Source organism: Mytilus californianus, unplaced genomic scaffold (genome assembly GCF_021869535.1).
Source record: "Mytilus californianus isolate M0D057914Y unplaced genomic scaffold, xbMytCali1.0.p SCAF_8, whole genome shotgun sequence".
Lineage (NCBI taxonomy): Eukaryota > Metazoa > Mollusca > Bivalvia > Mytilida > Mytilidae > Mytilus > Mytilus californianus.
Window position 1 is genome coordinate 64,695,873 of NW_026262734.1, and position 18,617 is coordinate 64,714,489.

At 33.5% G+C, this 18,617-nt stretch overlaps 2 protein-coding genes across 12 annotated transcripts in view; both read left to right on the forward strand.

The window, feature by feature from the left end:
• The window catches only part of LOC127711645 (uncharacterized), a 151,074-nt gene that overhangs the window by 25,083 nt on the left and 107,374 nt on the right, over window positions 1-18,617 (forward strand). For 3 of the 11 annotated variants that reach the window (XM_052217762.1, XM_052217767.1, XM_052217766.1), the window contains exon 4: window positions 2,906-2,952. The exons of 5 other annotated variants lie outside the window; for them this stretch is intronic. In XM_052217762.1, the coding sequence (XP_052073722.1) occupies window positions 2,906-2,952 (47 nt within the window). Of the gene's footprint in view, window positions 1-2,905; window positions 2,978-4,660; window positions 4,733-12,386; window positions 12,401-18,617 lie in introns of all 11 variants that reach the window. 3 more of the 11 variants (XM_052217754.1, XM_052217753.1, XM_052217763.1) reach the window with 2 other exon arrangements.
• LOC127711647 (uncharacterized) overlaps window positions 14,156-18,617 on the forward strand; it is a 30,656-nt gene continuing 26,194 nt past the window's right edge. The window contains exon 1 of the mRNA XM_052217768.1: window positions 14,156-14,484. Coding sequence (XP_052073728.1) covers window positions 14,253-14,484 — 232 coding nt within the window. The 5' untranslated portion in view covers window positions 14,156-14,252. The remainder of the gene's footprint in view (window positions 14,485-18,617) is intronic.

An 18,617-nucleotide genomic window follows, 5' to 3' on the forward strand; every position in this document is an offset into this window, starting at 1 on the left:
AACGAATTTCGCAGGGAAGTGTTATTGACAATGTTGAGGTATCCGGTAATAACGTGGCCAGACGGATTATATGTGAATTGGGAACTAGCACAGGTGCAATCAGGAGGTTTAGACTTGAAGTCGTCAATGTTGAGATCCTGCAAAACGTGTTTGTAATTGAACAGTTTAGTTGCAATTGGTTTGGTATAGATATAAGAAATTATTGGTACAGACTGATCTTTAAAATAAGGAGGTATTTTCGACTGAACTAATTTATGATGAAGGATATTGCCTTAATTGACGCCATCGTGACCTTTGTTGGAAAAGGAAAATTTAAGAAAAGATCTTTTCTCTTTTTCATCTTTTCCAATGCGAACTGGTTTGAAAAGACTGTGACTTGCAAAATCCGAAATGATAGCTGTAAGTTTGTATTGGTTTGAATGAGGGTTTGTAACAGTGGTTTCCAAACATAAATTTAACAGAAAATGAAGTTTTGAAAGGGGTAATGAATACAGTTTCGTGCGAATGTGACGAATACCTAACGGCTATTGTATAAATGGCAGCAAGTCATTGATAGAGACATCATGCAAGGTAGGTGATGTATAATGACGATGAACATGACTGCGTCTACGTCGAGGAGAAGAGTTGAACATATTCATCACATTCACCGATCTACAGGAAGGACTAGATAAAATACCTATACCATCAATTTTGTCATTGCAACCATATGGTGTCGCAGTTCCCAATTGTCGAATCCAGTAGTCCTAATTTTGTCTACGGAGAGTCGTTGCAAGTTGAGGAATGTTAGTCTTGTGGTATATTTTTTCGATAATACGAACTGTCATAGAAACGATGGAATGATCAGGCTGATTAAAATGCTGGTACAGAATGTCGTTTGCATTGAGGTTGATATCTGATCTATGGCCGCACATACGTTTGTTTAGCCTTCCTTTCGTTTCACCGACGTAAACCAATCCGCAAAGGTTACACTCTAATCCGTAGACGACATTTATAGATTTACAATTCAGATCATCGTAACTTCTAGTAAAATAAGACTTAAAATTCTACTAACAGCGATATTGCCCTAGTTATATAAACAAATAGAATTAAAAACTTTTTAAATGTTATACTTCCGAAGCGCCCTTTTAAATTTACCTTCATCGGGACTCCCAAAAGACATATACTTGATAGACGAAAAGTAGCAAACATTATTAAATTATAGTATTTCAAACATAATTACAGAAAGAACATTGATGAGGTAAATAAGGCAGGGTTTTTGAGGCCACATAATCAAACAATCTTGACAAAAAGTTTAAAAAAGAGCAACGAATATACAATTAAAAAATAATCAAACATTACACATAAATTAAAAATTGAGCAACATAAACCCCACCAAAACCGGGGTTGAAATTATGTATTTATCAGTTATTGTTCCACATGTCGCTTCCGCCGTTCTGCTAAAGGAGGTAAAAATCCACTGATTCGAATTCGTACTCGGTAATGTCACAATCCACGAAAAAAGACGGGATTGTGATAATTTAAGCGAAATAAAGCCGTGGTCATATATGACACAGATATTCCATATCTTACATACAAAAGTATAAGCCTGTTATCTATGATTTTTGACAGTAAGGTTGTATAGCAATGAAAAAGAAAGACGAAAGATACCAAAGGGAAATTCAAACTCATAAGTCGAATACAAACTGACAATCCCATGACAAAAAAAGAAAAACGACAATAGGACAAACAACAGTACACAAAACACAACATAGAAAATTAAAGACTCAGCAACACGAATCCCACCAAAAACCGGGGTGATCTCAATAAATGCGGTTATAACTTTCAATGCTTTATTTGGCCCTTTTAACTTTTTTGATTCGAGCGTCACTGGTGAGTCTTTTGTAGACAAAACACGCGTCTGGCAGACGAAGCTTTAATCCTGGTATCTATGATGAGATTATTTGATAACCGGACATTTTGACATGTCTAAAATAACTTGCGTCATGCTTATAACTGCGCTCGCGGATTTAAAAAAAAACAGTTTTTATGACACATAAAAAGGTTTGATTTTAAAAGGAATGCTACTCAAAGTAAGTCTGGATAAAGTTTACCAGAAACCATATTCCTGCATACGGGTTAATTTTGACCCAGATTAGCAGATTAAACCAGACCTTTTTTTACGCTAAGTTTTGGTCTTGTATGCTCGAAGCTAAAATTAACTTGTAATCAGGACTGTTTTGTTTCGATTAATTAAATTTCTTTAACATTTCTTTGTTTCTCGATATTAAGTTTACCGCATAGAATTAGATTCATTCTGATTCAACTTTTAAAAAATAAAATACAATATTCATTTATTTCACTGATTTAAAAAAAAAACGACTTTTCTGTCAAACGTAGATCAACAACAAGACCTGCCAACATTTCTGTTCAAAAGCAGACCCTTCATTAGGACCGGTCATGTTCATTTTTCATTTAAAAAAACATACGATATGTTCTTGACGTCTTACGCTGAAAGTACGCACATGGAATTGTACAATATTGAACCACCATTGTATTTATGCTTCAAACTTGAAACCAAATAAATACAAGGTATTTTCCCAGCGGTATCCTATTGATTGCGATTGTATATAAGTTTGTAAGCTTTGTTTAACAAAGAAACTACCATCTTTCTATGAACAACTATTTTCCGAGGGCGTTGGGGTCCTCGTTTCTATACATTTACACAATAAACATGATTTATAAGCTAGGAATTTACATCGCAATATATCATTTAAATCAACCTAGTACGTTTAACGAAGTTATTGCTACTGGATGGAATATATAATCGGAAACTATCCCTCGATTGACATCTATTTTTTCAAAGTATAATTTAAACATATCAAAAATGAAGAAGAAAAAACAAGTATCTATTAACGTCCTTTTTCAGAGATATCCATTAAATCTAATGAAAACCAAGCTGCAAAAAAAGAAGCAGACAGCTCGTCAACATGGTCAACAGGTAAGCAATCTTACTGACATATTTTTATTTCTTGTAGGTCTTGAACTGTACATTTGAGGCAGCCAATTAAGGACACAAACAGTTTTTCGTAGATCGAAACAAAAGATGATTGTTGTAGTTTTGTAGCAAAAATAGTTGTTATCATTGTTTAGCATTGTTAAAAAGGGTAATTTCTGTTCAAATAAGAATAATACTAAAAACTTCTGTTTGACGTAACGTATTGGTCACGCACAGTGTGCGACTCCATGCCTCAAACATCTATAATTTTGCAATGAATTGGAAAACAGATGAGGGATACACTTTAAATTGAGCACTCAGTCAACACACAAAACAAAAAGATATATTAAAGTCAAATCACGGTCTTTACCAGTAGAAATGTGTTTATTAAATACAAATTACATGCGTCCAAAGCGCTTTTCGTCATCTACCTTCACCAGGGACGCTCAATACCAATCATTTGAGAGTAAAGGGTATATACATAACTGTAACTGTGAGGAGCTTTATGACCAAAACGGAATTAAATAGAATATCCAAATTTATCTACGATCAATTTTCTTGAAGTTGTTTGAATATTATTTTCTCAATTATTTCTTAATTCTTTAACGGAGCATTTAAGAGTCTGTGCCAATAAGCATAGAGCTTCAGGTGGAAAGTGAAAAATATTAAAGATCATAAAAGATTGGTTAAATCACCCCCAGGTTTTGGTGGGGTTCGTGTTGCTTAGTCTTTAGTTTTCTATGTTGTGTCTTGTGTACTATTATTTGTCTGCTTGTCTTTTTATTTTTCAGCCATGGCGTTGTCAGTTTATTTTCGATCTATGAGTTTGACTGTCCCTCTTGTATCTTTCGCCCCTCTTTCATCCTGAGGTTATTTAGTTTAAAAAATGTATCCGAAGACCCCGCCCATCAACCAAGATGGCCACCATGGCAAAACATATAACATGGGGGTGAAACCATTTTTTTGCTTATATCTCTGAAACTAAAGCATTTAGAGCTAATCAGACTGGTATAAATGTTCATCGATTTCTTTGTTTCTCGATATCAAGTTTACCGCATAGAATTAGATTCATTCTGATTTAACTTTTAAAAAATAAAATACAATATTCATTTGTTTCACTGATTTAAAAAAACGACTTTTCTGTCAAACGTAGATCAACAACAAGACCTGCCAACATTTCTGTTCAAAAGCAGACCCTTCATTAGGACCGGTCATGTTCATTTTTCATTTAAAAAAACATACGATATGTTCTTGATGTCTTACGCTGAAAGTACGCACATGGAATTGTTGTTCAATATTGAACCACCATTGTATTTATGCTTCAAACTTGAAACCAAATAATTACAAGGTACTTTCCAAGCGAAATCCTGTTGATTGCGATTGTATATAAGTTTGTAAGCTTTGTTATACAAAGAAACTACCATCTTTCTATGAACAACTATTTACCGAGTTTGTTGGGGTCCTCGTTTCTATACATTTACACAATAAACAGTATTTATAAGCTAGGAATTTACATCACAATATATCATTTAAATCAACCTAGTACGTTTAACGAAGTTATTGCTACTGGATGGAATAAACAATCGAGAACTATCCCTCGATTGACATCTATTTTTTCAAAGTATAATTTAAACATATCAAAAATGAAGGAGAAAAAACAAGTATCTATTAACGTCCTTTTTTCAGGGATATCCATTAAATTTAGTGAAAACCAAGCTGCACAAAAAGAAGCAGATAGCTCGTCAACATGGTCAACAGGTAAGCAATCTTACTGACATACTTTAATTTCTTGTAAGACTTGAACTGTACATTTGAGCCAGCCAATTAAGGGCACAAACAGTTTTTCGTAGATCGAAACAAAAGATGATTGTTGTTGTTTTGTAGCAAAAATAGTTGTTATCATTGTTTAGCATTGTTAAAAAGGGTAATTTCTGTTCAAATAAGAATAATACTAAAAACTTCTGTTTGACGTAACGTATTGGTCACGCACAGTGTACGACTCCATGCTTCAAACATCTATAATTTTGCAATGAATTAGAAAACAGATGAGGGATACACTTTAAATTGGGCACTCAGTCAACACACAAAACAAAGATTATAAAAGTCAAATTACGGTATTTACCAGTAGAAATGTGTTTATTAAATACAAGTTTCATGCGTCCAAAGCGCTTTTCGTCAACTCCCTTCACCAGGAACGCTCAATACCAATCATTTGAGAGTAAAGGGTATATACATAACTGTAACTGTGAGGAGCTTTATGACCAAAACGGAATTAAATAGAATATCCAAATTTATCTACGATCAATTTTCTTGAAAAAGTTGTTTGAATATTATTTTCTCAATTATTTCTTAATTCTTTAACGGAGCATTTAAGAGGCTGTGCCAATAAGCATAGAGCTTCAGGTGGAAAGTGAAAAATATTAAAGATTATAAACGATTGGTTAAATCGTCCCCAGGTTTTGGTGGGGTTCGTGTTGCTTAGTATTTAGTTTTCTATGTTGTGTCTTGTGTGCTTATAGTTATCTGTTTGTCTTTGATTTTTCAGCCAGGGCGTTGTCAGTTTATTTTCGATCTATGAGTTTGACTGTCAATCTGGTATCTTTCGCCCCACTTTCATCCTGAGGTTATTTAGTTTAAAAAATGTATCCGATGACCCCGACCTTCAACCAAGATGGCCACCATGACAAAACATATAACATGGGGGTGAAATTCATTTTTTTGCTTATATCTCTGAAACTAAAGCATTTAGAGCAAATCTTACTGGTGTAAATGTTCATCAAGTCAAGTTCTGGCTGCCTGAAATTTTATTAAGCATTAGACAAACCGTTGTTGAGTTGCTGCCCCTAAATTGGTAATATTATTATTGATAAAGATAAACTGTAAACAGCAAAATGTGTAGCAAAGTAGTTTATACAAATAAGTCAACATAATCAAAATTGCCATTGACCCATAAAGAGTTATTGCCTTTAAAGTAAATTCTTCACCATTTTTCGTAAATTTTGTATTTTTTTACAAAAATCTTCTCCTCTTAAACAACTGGGCCAAATAAAACCAAACTTGGTCTAAAATCATTCAATGTCTAATAGCTTGTTGATTTATCAATAAAGTTATATTAATTTTGATAGGCTTGAATAATTTTACTTTTTTCTTTTTTTTGCAATTTCAGGGTTCAAATAATGGCTTGTATCATACCTCCCTCTTTGTCAAATAAGATTGTCAACAAAAATGCTCAACTGACTTTATTGTAGGGTTGTCATATCAAATAGAAATTAAAGTGAACATTAAAGGTTTGATCTTTTTACCTTTTTAAACTTTTGTGGTTAAATCTTTACAGAGACCCTTAGGTGCCATGTAAATATAAATATTTTTGTTTACCAGAGATTTAATCAGGTGCGCACCAGTTTGAAAAATCGTGTGCATGACTTTTCAACTGGTGCGCACGACTTCGAACGTCATGCGCACAACTTTGAAATTGTGCGCATAAGTTTCCAAAACTTGTGTGCATAACTTTCAAAAATAGTTCGCACGACTTTCAAACTTGTGCGCTCCTCCGTATAGAATCAGTCAAACTTTGTTTTAAAGTCATGCCCACTAGTTTTTCATGTTTTTATACGACCGCAAATATATTTTTTGCGTCGTTTACATTTTGTATTGGTATGATGTCGTCGGCGTCAGCGTCGTCCGAAGACACATTTGGTTTCCGGACAATAACTTTAATTAAAGTGAATGGATCTCTATGAAATTTTACCAGAAGGTTCAATACCCAAAAAGAAAGCTTGGGATTGATTTTTGGGGTTTTGGGACCAACAGTTAAGGAATTAGGGGCCAAACAGGGCCAAAAACAAGTATTTTTGCAGTTTCTGGACAATAATTTGTATTTTAGTGTATGGATCGCTCTGTAATTGAACACCAGGTTCCAGATCACAAAGGAAAGCTGGGATTGAGTTTGGGGGTAATTCCTCAAAATATTAGAAATGAGGGGCAAAAAAGTGTCCTAAAACAAGCATTTTTCTAGTTTCCAGACAATAACTTGTGTTACGTGAATGGATCTCTTTGAAATTTTACTGCAAAATTCCATGTCACAAAGGAAAGGCTTGGATTGAGTTTGGGGGTAATTGCCATAAATATTTAGGAATTAGAGGCCAAAAAGGGACAAAAAAACAAGCTATTTTTCTAGTTTCTAGACAATAACTTGTGTTTAAGTGTATGAATCTCTCTGAATTTGTGTTGTAAGGTACCATACTACAAAGGGAAAGTTTGGGATTTAATAACTCCCAAGGGGGGTTCAAAATGTTTTTTTGGGGGGAGGGGGGAGGGGTTTAATTATTTTTTTTTTCCTTTAAAATTTTCCATTTTTCTTTGATTATTTCTGATTTATATATAAAAGCAAAAAATGCTGATATGGCAGGAGATAAACACCAAACAGGATGTGTAAATTATTATATTAAGTATTGTGCAATAGCACAGTATTGCGCAAAAGCTAAGTGTTGCGCAATAGCAGCAAATCTTCAATTGCACAGTATTGTCCAATAGCAGCAAATCTTCAATTGCACAGTATTGCACAATAGCAAGAATTATTTAATTGCACAGTATTGCGCAATGGCAAAAATTATCTAATTGCACAGTATTGCGCAATAGCAAGAAATCTTCAATTCCACAGTATTGCGCAATAAGCAAAAAATATCAGATTACAAAGTACTGCGCAATAGCAAGAAATCTTTACTTGAAAGTTAATAAAAATATTTTGACCAATTTCAATGTTAATTACTAAATATTATGTAAAAATTTTGATCACAATCTAAATTCAGACAGTATCAAGCTTCAACATTGTGTCCAAAAATGCACCAGCTGTTCAGGGTTTGACCTCAGCGGTCGTATCAGGCTGCGCTCGGCGAAGCATTTTATTGAAAGTTGTGCACGAGTTAAAAAGTCGTGTGCACAATTTTTCAAACTGGTCCGCATCACATTAAATCTCCGGCATATGAATATATCTATTATATTTACAAGGCACTTAAGGGACTCCATAAATGTTTGACAATCTCTTCATATTTCTAATTTATTTGGTGATCAATCTCTGCATCACATTATCCTGCAAAATTGATCAATGTTCTTTCAAGTTGGCGTTGATGAAAAGGGATACAACTGCAATGAAAAGTGTCTATTCTTCGCAAATATATTTTAATCAGAGGTTTTTTAAAGCTAATTCATTAGATATTAGGGAGATCACATGTATAGAAAAGAATGTATGATATTGGAACAAATTGGACCTAACAATATTTGTATTCAAAACCGTCCCTGATGAAAAAATAAAAAAAATGATTCTATATACTAATATAATAGACTAAACATTAGAAAAATTTAAGTTTAAGGTATAATCCTTCCATGGAAATATATCAGTTATAAAATGAGAGTAGATTCGATAAAATGACAGATTTTTTTTTGTGTCAAATGAACTCAATTCAGGTGTGGTATAATTGCCAATAAGACAAATATACACAAAATACCAAAAATGATGTAGGAATACAACCTTCACCATTGAGCAAACCCCATACTCTATAGCAAGCTATAAACAATGATAAAAGCCAACAGCATGAACAAATGTTTAAAACAAATAAATGAGAAAACCCATGCCTGATTTAGGCTTAAACTATAATAAGAAATAATTATGGCAGACAGCAACCAATAAAAATAAAATTGAGAATGGTAATGGGGAATATGTCAAAGAGACAACAACCCGACCAAATAACTACCACTTAATCACAGGCTTCCGACTTGGGACAGGCACTTAACGAATGTGTGAGGCGAGGGGGTAATTTGTTCAAAAGTGCTCAACTCTACTAGTCTTGAACAATAGTGTAAATTTTCGCAACAAAATTGGTTCAGCAACTTCCAGCAAATATCATGTAATTTGACTAATTGAGTCAACAGATTTTAAATTAAAGATGCTTGACCATAGTTGAAATAAAGCAAATAATTAACATTTAGGTTATTTTAATAGGGTGTTGTGGGTGCTTTGCTTAGAAAAGGAAGTTAGATCAATAATTAGAGTGAATTCAATCGAGATCAACTCTGTAAAGTTATCATCTGTTAAACATAAAAAAAAATCTCATTTGTTTATCATGTTTATGTGGAAATATTGGAATGAATGATCTGAATATTTCAAAAAAAAAATCAAAATTATTTATAAAATTTAGGACTTAATATCACATTTGAGGGGCATAACCAGGGTTGGTGAAATAAAAGAGGGTTCAAAATTGTGAATTTCAAATGCCCATAAAGGTCAATATTTTAGACATTTTTAACGAATTTTTGAAGCAAAAAATGTATGCCCTCTGTGCCCCCCCTCCCTTTTCAAACCCTGAACCCGCCTTTATTAGTCACAAATACTTAATAATTGGCGTATTCCATCTATAAACAATTATATCATGAAACAAAATAGTAGAATAATGTTAGCAGATAAGCAGTAGGATGACACCAGGTCATCTCAGTCTACAGACCATTTCTGGCAGACTTAAAAAAAACTTAGAAAAAAGGGAGAAAAAGGCATTTTTGAAACCGTCAGCAAAAACATGATCTTCAAAGTCTACCCAATCTAATTTTTTTGTTTGATTAACAATATAGATATTTTATATAAGGAATACAATATACATCATATCACTGTTAGTCCGGATTTTTGTATACGTATGATACAAACTGGGTCATATTCCTTAATGTTTCCAATTCAAATTCCTTTGCATTTTCCCGTTGCCATAGCAACGTATTAAAAAACAACATGACTGATAAAATGTTTTAAATGATTGGCAATGGTTACCTTACTTTGTATTTGTAACAACAAACACATTCCTACTCACACTTTTGCTCTAGGTAGCCTGCAAATGTGTTGATTTTTCTCTTATTTTGGTACGCTCTTTGTACTCGTAACTAAGGAAACATTTTCCTTAGATACAAGATATAAGGACGTGATTGAATTTTTTTTTGTCGTAAACATGTTTTTTATGATATAACAAATCAATTAAGAGCTCTAAATTTTTGCGCATTCAAGGTTTGTACAGTTCGAAGCTCAATGGTTATTGGCACGGCCTCTTAAGACCAGTATGTTACAAATCATGTCAGTACCAAAATATAAAACAAAAACAAAAAAAAGCTGAACTCCAAGGAAAATCCAAAACGGAAAGTCCCGTAACAATTGGCAAAATCAAAAGCTCATATTTCATTTTAAATTCTCTTAAATAAAAAGAATAACACTATTCAGTGGAAAAAGCCCTTCTTTTAAACATTTTAGTCGTTTTTAGAAATAGTGTTTTAACGAATTCAACATGACATTCATATAGAACAACCATACATTATCTCGAAATATGAAATGTATTTGTACAAGGCTTAGAAACATGCTAAATATTTTACCACGAGCGATAGCAAGGGGAACAATATCAGCATAAAGGGCCAACCCGTGGTAAAATCAAAATAAATTCAAGCCCTCATGGATTATTTCTATTTTTATAGGACAAAGACAGCATTTCTTTTGTTTCAAAGCGCTCTAGGTGCAGGGAAATGTTTGCTGTTCCCTGATTTAAACACACTATTAACGTAAAATACGAAGAAAACTGAATAAGTGACATGCTTAAATGATTTACCATTACATACTAAGACAGGTTTCGACGAAGTTGATTGATTATCTTACTTTTATTTAATAAAATGGGCTTTCAACAAATTCTTATCATCATTTGTTTGGTTTTCATGCTTTGACGACTTTCAGTTTTAAAGTCGTGCATTTTCCCGTAGAATCCTTATATTCTTACGTCACTGTTCAATTGTTCAATGACGTCATTTACACCTTCTGATCTCGGGTAACTTATTGATAGTAAGCAAATGACGTGGGAGTAAGATTAGGTCCCAAACAATCCATCACGTTGACAATCAGCTGACATATCAATATATTCATATTATACCACGGGTTTTTACCCAAAGCGTTTGAAGAACGTCATAGAAAAGTAAATATACGGTCAATGCAATTTGACTGCAAAGATAGCACAGTTGCAGTATAAAGGGAATGTATATGACGTTTGATATGAACATACTCAAAGATATAACTTCATCTGTGCAGTTCCGGATGATGAAACAATGACGAAAATTAACAGAGTCGTTGTCACTGATTTTAAATGTCTACCTTAAGTTTACCTTAAATTACTATTCAAATACTATTGAATTTATAGAAACAATATATCCGAACATTTTATAGTTACACTAGCTTCATTAATGTCATTAGAATATTCGATTGTTATTCTAATAAATAAGCACATTCGCATATTCATCTTGTCTGATAAGTGGGTCAACATATGAACCTTCTATCAGTGTTCGACTATCGGTACGGCAGATTCTATGTGATCGGTCTTCCCGATTTCTATTAAAACAGTTATTTTGGCAATTGTGTACAGCAGATTTATGCTTGTTATTCCGAGTGCTATTGCAATAAAAGAGATTTTTCAATTCTGTACAGCAGACTTTGATATGTGTAACCTATTGCACATATCGTACCGGTAATTACATGTAGACAGTATTGATTGATTGATTGTTGGTTGCTTAACGTCCAGTGGCAAATATTTCATGCATATTCAGGACGAGAACAAGTTCACAATAAATACAATAGGTAGGTTCTGTAATAGATTAAGGGATTAAGGTCGGAGAAATTTAGACTGCCACGGGAAATGAGGGTATATTGGATAGGGACAGAAATTTAGCCTTGCAACAGGTCACCTACGGACCCCTCAAAGAGTTGTTGCAAGGGTTCTTAACGTGCAAAGAGCGTGGCACTCTCTTTACACGAGACATCGGATTTAACGTCCCCATTCTGACCGGACGTGGCTGCAAATTTGTACATCCCGCACAGCCAAACGGACGCCCCACTTTAGCGAGGGTTTTACCGCCGGTCGGAGGAAGACCAATGGTGACCATACTTCTATTCCCCAGTCACCCTTGGGGATTAGACAGTATTGAGAAGGATTGATCAAAATCAACATTACCAATGGTGGAACAAATTACCGATTGAGGCGATTTTTAATCTTTGATAAAGTAGCTTTACATCTTGGTTTTTTATAGAAACATTTATTTATTCGGAGTGATTATTATTGATAAGTTTGTTTTTTTTTATCTATAAAATTTACCAGTTACGATTTTTATTATTATTTGGCAGTTTTTCAAACTTAAATTACCGACTTTATTGGTGCCGTTAGTGTTAGCAACTGCTATAATTGAAACCGTCTCGATTCAAAATTGACAATAGCTACTCATTGGATTTCTAAACAACCACTTTATTGTTCAGATATCTTACCTATGATTTAAATCTATATGAAAATATCAAAATGAAGACGAAAAATAATTTCTAAATTAATCTTCTGAAAAATCTTATATCTTACAGGAACATTATTAAAGGTGTTATGTGATTTTATCAGTCAGTCCGATAACGACAAAGAAAATCTGAATGTCAAAAAAGGGGATGTTGTCAAACTCATAAACAGTCAAGAGGGATGGCACTGGGTAGAACATGGTGATACCAATGGATGGATTCAAAATAGTTTTGTTCAACCAACAGAAATCACCACACTAAAGAGTAATACATTAATGTTAATAACATTCAAATGACGAAAGAAAAAAAAATGCAAATTGCATATTTATTGTTCAATTTTCAAAACCATGCTTTTTTATTGATGCTAAATGAACCCCTATTTAGTCATAGAGTATCGAAACGTGATACTTATAGACATTACGCTAATGTTTGAACAATAAATGTAAATGTACGATTAGGAATTGCAGACCGAATTCTAGTTTTCTTTTGCGTCGATAACTATTTTTGTGAGTTTTTTTGTTTCTCTATTTCTGTGAATATTCTGCAGGGAAATCTCATTAACTCTTTAAGTTAGAAAAGAACACACAATTCTTGAAACATGAAGTAAAGTTTTCTGAATTTATGCACCGTTAAAAAAAGGGGTGTTATATCCCTAAAGACAAGCTAGACTATTATGAGTACGTCCATTTTAGTATTCGATGAAGTATAACAAAAACTCATTAAATATATAAGTCTTATCATTTGTTACGCATGAACTGCATTTCGTCTAGTTAGGATTATCAGTTGCGCTCGAATAAAAAAAGTTAAAAGGTCAAACCAAACACGATGTTGAAGAACACTGAATGTTGTCGTCGAATTATTTTTAATTGCGCTCTTAATATCATTGCATCTTTTTACTTGACTTAACTCCATGCATCAGTCTTATATGAGGTAGATGCTAACTGTGAAAGAGAAAGAAACATGTAAAAACTTATTAACAGTCACACTTATTTCTTTTTTAAATTAAAATGAGAAATAATTTTTATTTTTATTACTAAGGAACAGCACTTAATGCAATGAAAAAAATCTTCTACGATATGTTTTTTAACATATCAAGTTGCAATACCGTATGCCAGTCTCTTCATGATTGAGGTCCGAAAATTAAATCACCAGGTTTAACGAATTTCTTGCACCAATTGATTTAAAATAAGCTAAAAATCTTCCCCGATGTTGCCATACTATAAGGCATTATATTTTTTGGCGTGAAAATTGCGGGTAATTGCACGCTCCTTTATTGAGCAATCATATAGGAAATTGCGAGAAATCGTATCCCTTTATGTGATTTTAGGAAAAATTAAGAGAAAAACAAAAAACTGGAACAGATTTCTTGGTAATTGCAAAAGATGGACACCTTACGTGTAAAACATGTGGAGCAGGATCTGCTTACCCTTCCGGAGAACCTGAGATCACCCCCAGTTTTTGGTGGGGTTCGTGTTGCTTAGTCTTTAGTTTTCTATGTTGTGTCGTCTGTACTATTATTTGTCTGTTTGTCTTTTTATTTTTGGCCATGACGTTGTCAGTTTGTTTTCGATCTATGAGTTTGACTGTCCCTCTAGTATCTTTCGTCCCTCTTTTTGAAGATGTTGGCTTTACTAGTATATTGATATTTTATTTTATTGGTTTTCTTATTGTTTTTTTAGAACATCGTCCTCATATCGATGTCTTCGTCCTCATAATTATGACAAGAGAAAATGTAGAAAACACAGACAAATGAAAATGTTTTACAATGCATGTAAACATGTACTCTTTATAACTTGACTTTTTTTATACAATATAATGTCATCTTAAATTCATTCACTTTAGAGTTGAAGATCGGCTATCTTCATTTAAATTGGATTTGATAAATTAATAAAGAAAATGATAATTAAATTGAAATTTATAAAATAAAGTAAACAGAAAATGCAATATGTAATTATAAACATATTTATCAAAGGAAAGATGTACAAGGTGAAACAATCTTTCGAAAGCAAATCCAAATACGTCACGGATAATCTTAATGTCAAGAAAGGTGATGTTGTTGATCATGTACACGTAACAAGTGATGGGAATTGGATTTGGGTAGTACATGGTAATTCAGAAGGATGGATTCCCGACTACTATGTTGAGAAAACAGATCAGGAAAGTATTGCAGGTACACACATATCAAGACATTTCACAAATAATATAAAAATTAAGATATTTTCAACAAAATGATTAATAGTTTACTTTAATATTTATTCTGAGTTCAATAGTTACTCTTATGTAGAAAACATTTCTTTATTCTTCATTCTTACTTCACTGATAAGTCCAAGTGTAAAACAGGTGATGTCTTTTTACCTGTCAGTGTCAGTATTAGAAACAAACTATTGTAGTTCGGACATTTACTTGACATTTCGTAGATTTTTACATAAGTTATCAACATCCATTGAATAAAGTTGTCTCATTGGCAATCATACCACATCTTCTTATCTTTATATTATACAATTTTTAGAACCATATTAAGAAAATAGGTAAGAAAAGTGGTTGGGTATAAGAAGAGATAAAGCATCAGGTGCGCACTTTTATTATAGTACCAATCCAAAAATGGTAAATAACTAAAAAAATAGAATAAGATACAATTTTACAATATGTCAATTTAGAAAAAAAGTTGTTAATGTTTGATATACTTGAATGGCTCAGTTATACTTTAAAAAAAGTGTAGTGAATTTTCTCGTAAAAGAACATCCTTTATATTATCAAAATCTTCATAAATGTACCTCAATTGAATTATTGTCGTCCCGTACATTAATTCGCTAATATTTTCCCGTATGTAGTGAACTAATATAATTAACTACGAGACCTCTCGTTTGTACTTCGGTCACCGCATAGCGCAGATGCGAGGAAAACTCGTGACGAAGAATGTAAGCAAATGTGCACTAGCATGTAAACATTAACAACATGATTCTTTAAAAACAAATTAAATACGCAAGATCATTTAACAACTGATAAAGAAAAGTTTAATTAACAAATGGGAACGCATGGATATAAAAAAAAAACAACATATCAGTTTACTTATTTGTCACGTACTTCACGTGCTACAATGTATGTGTTTATCAATGTCACGATCCGGTAAAGCTCGGCTTTTTTAGGGACGGCACGTGCGGTCTCCTGTTCCAATCGCGCCTTTCTGTGTATTGCTTCTTGTTCGTCTCTGATGGCTTCATGTTCCATTTCGGCCTTGATTTCGGTGTGTCTGTACAGAGCCCTTTCCTCTAAAATTGCCTCTTGTTTAAGGATCGGAATTTGTTTTTCGGCAAAAGTTATTTTTGATTTAGAAACCTCTGCTTTGGCACGCTTCCTCTGTGCTAGGCTTGACATAGCGGAGACGTTGGAGCTTCCGTTGAGTGAAGTTTTCTTGCTCTTTGTTGTGGTGAATTTAGCCTTTGTCAGGACGAGTCGATGCTCGTGTTTTGTTTCTTGACCACTTTGTACGTTTTAGACAGTCGAATGTCTGATAAAAGATTAGTACATATTTGTGCATTCCTAACCTGTACAGCTAGTTAACTTGATGACCAGACTTTTTGACTAGTGATAAGTAACTTGGGACAGGATTTATGACTGATCCGACCGGTCTTAGGACAGATTTCATTTTACTAGTAACTTAAAGAGTAGAATTGATCCTAGGACTGTTATTTGACTGTCCGAAAGGTTAACTTTATGACAGGTTCAATACTGAATATGTTTGAAACTCTGGACGATGTAAACATTGCAAAAACCAGTCCTACACACAAGTTTTGACCATATGTGTTATTAAAAGCAGTCATTGATCTAGACTGCTCTGTCCGAACCAGACCTGTTCTAATAAAAGTTAACTTTGGTCTGATCTTCTCCGAGATAAATTTAACATGATCCAAAGTTAATTAGTTAACAGGACCGCTTTGATTGATGAATATCATTTGAGCATCGACTTCCGATCAGTGAAAACATATGACCGATTATAAAGCAGACCTGTTCCTATGAATGACGTGACTGCTCTGTCTAATAGCAGACTTTTCAGCATTACAAATTAACAGCAGACTTGTTCAAAGGCGTGGTCTGGTCAAGCTGATCTTTCCAAAGGTTTTGTCTGGTCAAGCTGGCATGTCCTCAGGTTGGGTCTGCAGCAGTATTAAAAAAAGCAGACCTAGGTCTGGTCTGATATGGATAATGTGAATTTGCAGGTCTGCAAAAATTTTCTGAAGTTAACTTAGAGAACAGTCATAAGGACTTCTCTACGTTAACTTTTGTACAGGTTAGGACTGCAACCATCTGTCCTCAAGACTGTCCAACGTCCTGGTTTTCTTCAGAAAGTTCGGGTTCTCATCGGTGAGTCTGCAATTATAAGTACCGGATTGTACTGTTTTCGTACTGTGATGTGAGCAGTTGCTTGAGCTCGTCAGGAGGCGTGAACAATTCCAATAACTGGTATTCTAAATCTGACCAAATTGTGGTCCAGAATGAATCCTGCAACAGTCCTTTGTCAAGTGATACGACCTGGCAAGGTCTATTTACAAAGGACTGATATGAGGCTTCAGTAATTACAAAATGGTGCCAGCAGTGATGTCCAGATTTAACTCCGAATAAGATTATCGTGAATACGATTACACAAAACATGTAGACAAATTAATGGATCTGATCCAACACAGGGGTTGCTGCTTATAAACACATATCTCACATTAACTTTTGTTTAAACAGCAGTCCCTTAAAACATAAAGGGGATGATAAATCGGTCATACACTTGTAATGTCATCTCACTGTTGAAAAATGTTATAGGTTTTTATATATAAATCTAAATAATGTGAATTTTTGGTTTTGAAATATCTACAATAAAGTATTTTACCATGGATTCAAAACAGTCAAACATGCTACATGAAAAAATGTGTTAACAAGATGTAACGCAAGAAATCTAAAGCTCGAGGAATCATTCAAATTGCTGACATTTCAACGTTATGTACATAATATAAATAAGAAGATGTGGTATGAAAGCAAATGAGACAACTCTCCATCCAAGTCACAATGTGTAAAGTAAACAATTATAGGCCAAAGTACGGCCTTTAACACAGAGCCTTGACTCACACCGAACAGCAAGCTATAAAGGGCTCCAAAAAGACTAGTGTATAACTATTCAAACAAGAAAACCAACGGTCTAATCTATATAAAAAAACCAGAAACGAGAACCACTTTTACCGGTGATTATACGGTACGGGTTTTGCTCATTGTTATAGGTCGTACGGTGACCGATAGTTGATTAAATCCGCGTCATTTTGACTAGGTTGATACTTGTCTTATTGACAAGAATACCATATACCTTTATATTATATCGTACTGTTTAAACCATAATTTATTCAAAATCCTAACATCTTATATAAACAATTATCTAGATATTTACCTTCTTTTCCTCAATATATAGCGCTTGACTCTCTAATTTTTGTCAACGCCATGATTTGGGTTCATGTTAACTGCTTTCGTGTTGGGAACAGCAACATATTAAAGACATCAGTCTTTTTCTCGCGATTGGTTCATACTTAGATCAGCTTCTCATTTTTCGAGCAGACAAGGTGCTACAGCAAAGGTGTTAAGTTAAACGTAAAAAAAAATTATGTCACGTCTTACGATTATCACGTCCCTTCATCAAATTTAAATATGAGAAAAGTCGATTTGTTGATGTTTCAAATCTATATACGTGCGCATGTAGATTGAAAAATCATAAATACTGGACATTATTGCTTATGTTTATAATCTCATTAAACATATTTCGAATTGTCAGGTGATGTTCAACCGAAAATTGTTTTTTTCTTTTATTATTCAAAGAAAATTAGATCACTACGCCCGATTGATGATGTATGACAAATTAACGTTCCATTTGCAGATTGTTGTCCCTCTTCTGATTTTCATTGATTTGCTCTTGGGTTTTTGTTTTGTTTTAATTTACTTTTGGAGGAGGGGAGAGTGCATTTTTCTTGGGTTTTATAGCTGTATCAGATTAGTCAACGATTACCTATGATATGACATTTGTGATGATCGTCTTGGATTTTTACTGAAATTGTAAGATAAAGAACCAATATAAAAAAATAAAAGAAAAACATAATATTTGAACACGAACCCCGGGTATCTTAAATATTTTCATCTCAAATTGTGCTTTATTTTATTCGTCTGACAAGAAAGGGAACCGTGGTAAACGCTGACATATACAAAAATAATGATTAAAATTAAATATTCTGAAGCTAAACAGTTTATGTTTAAAATGGTTTTCAAGTCGTATACCAT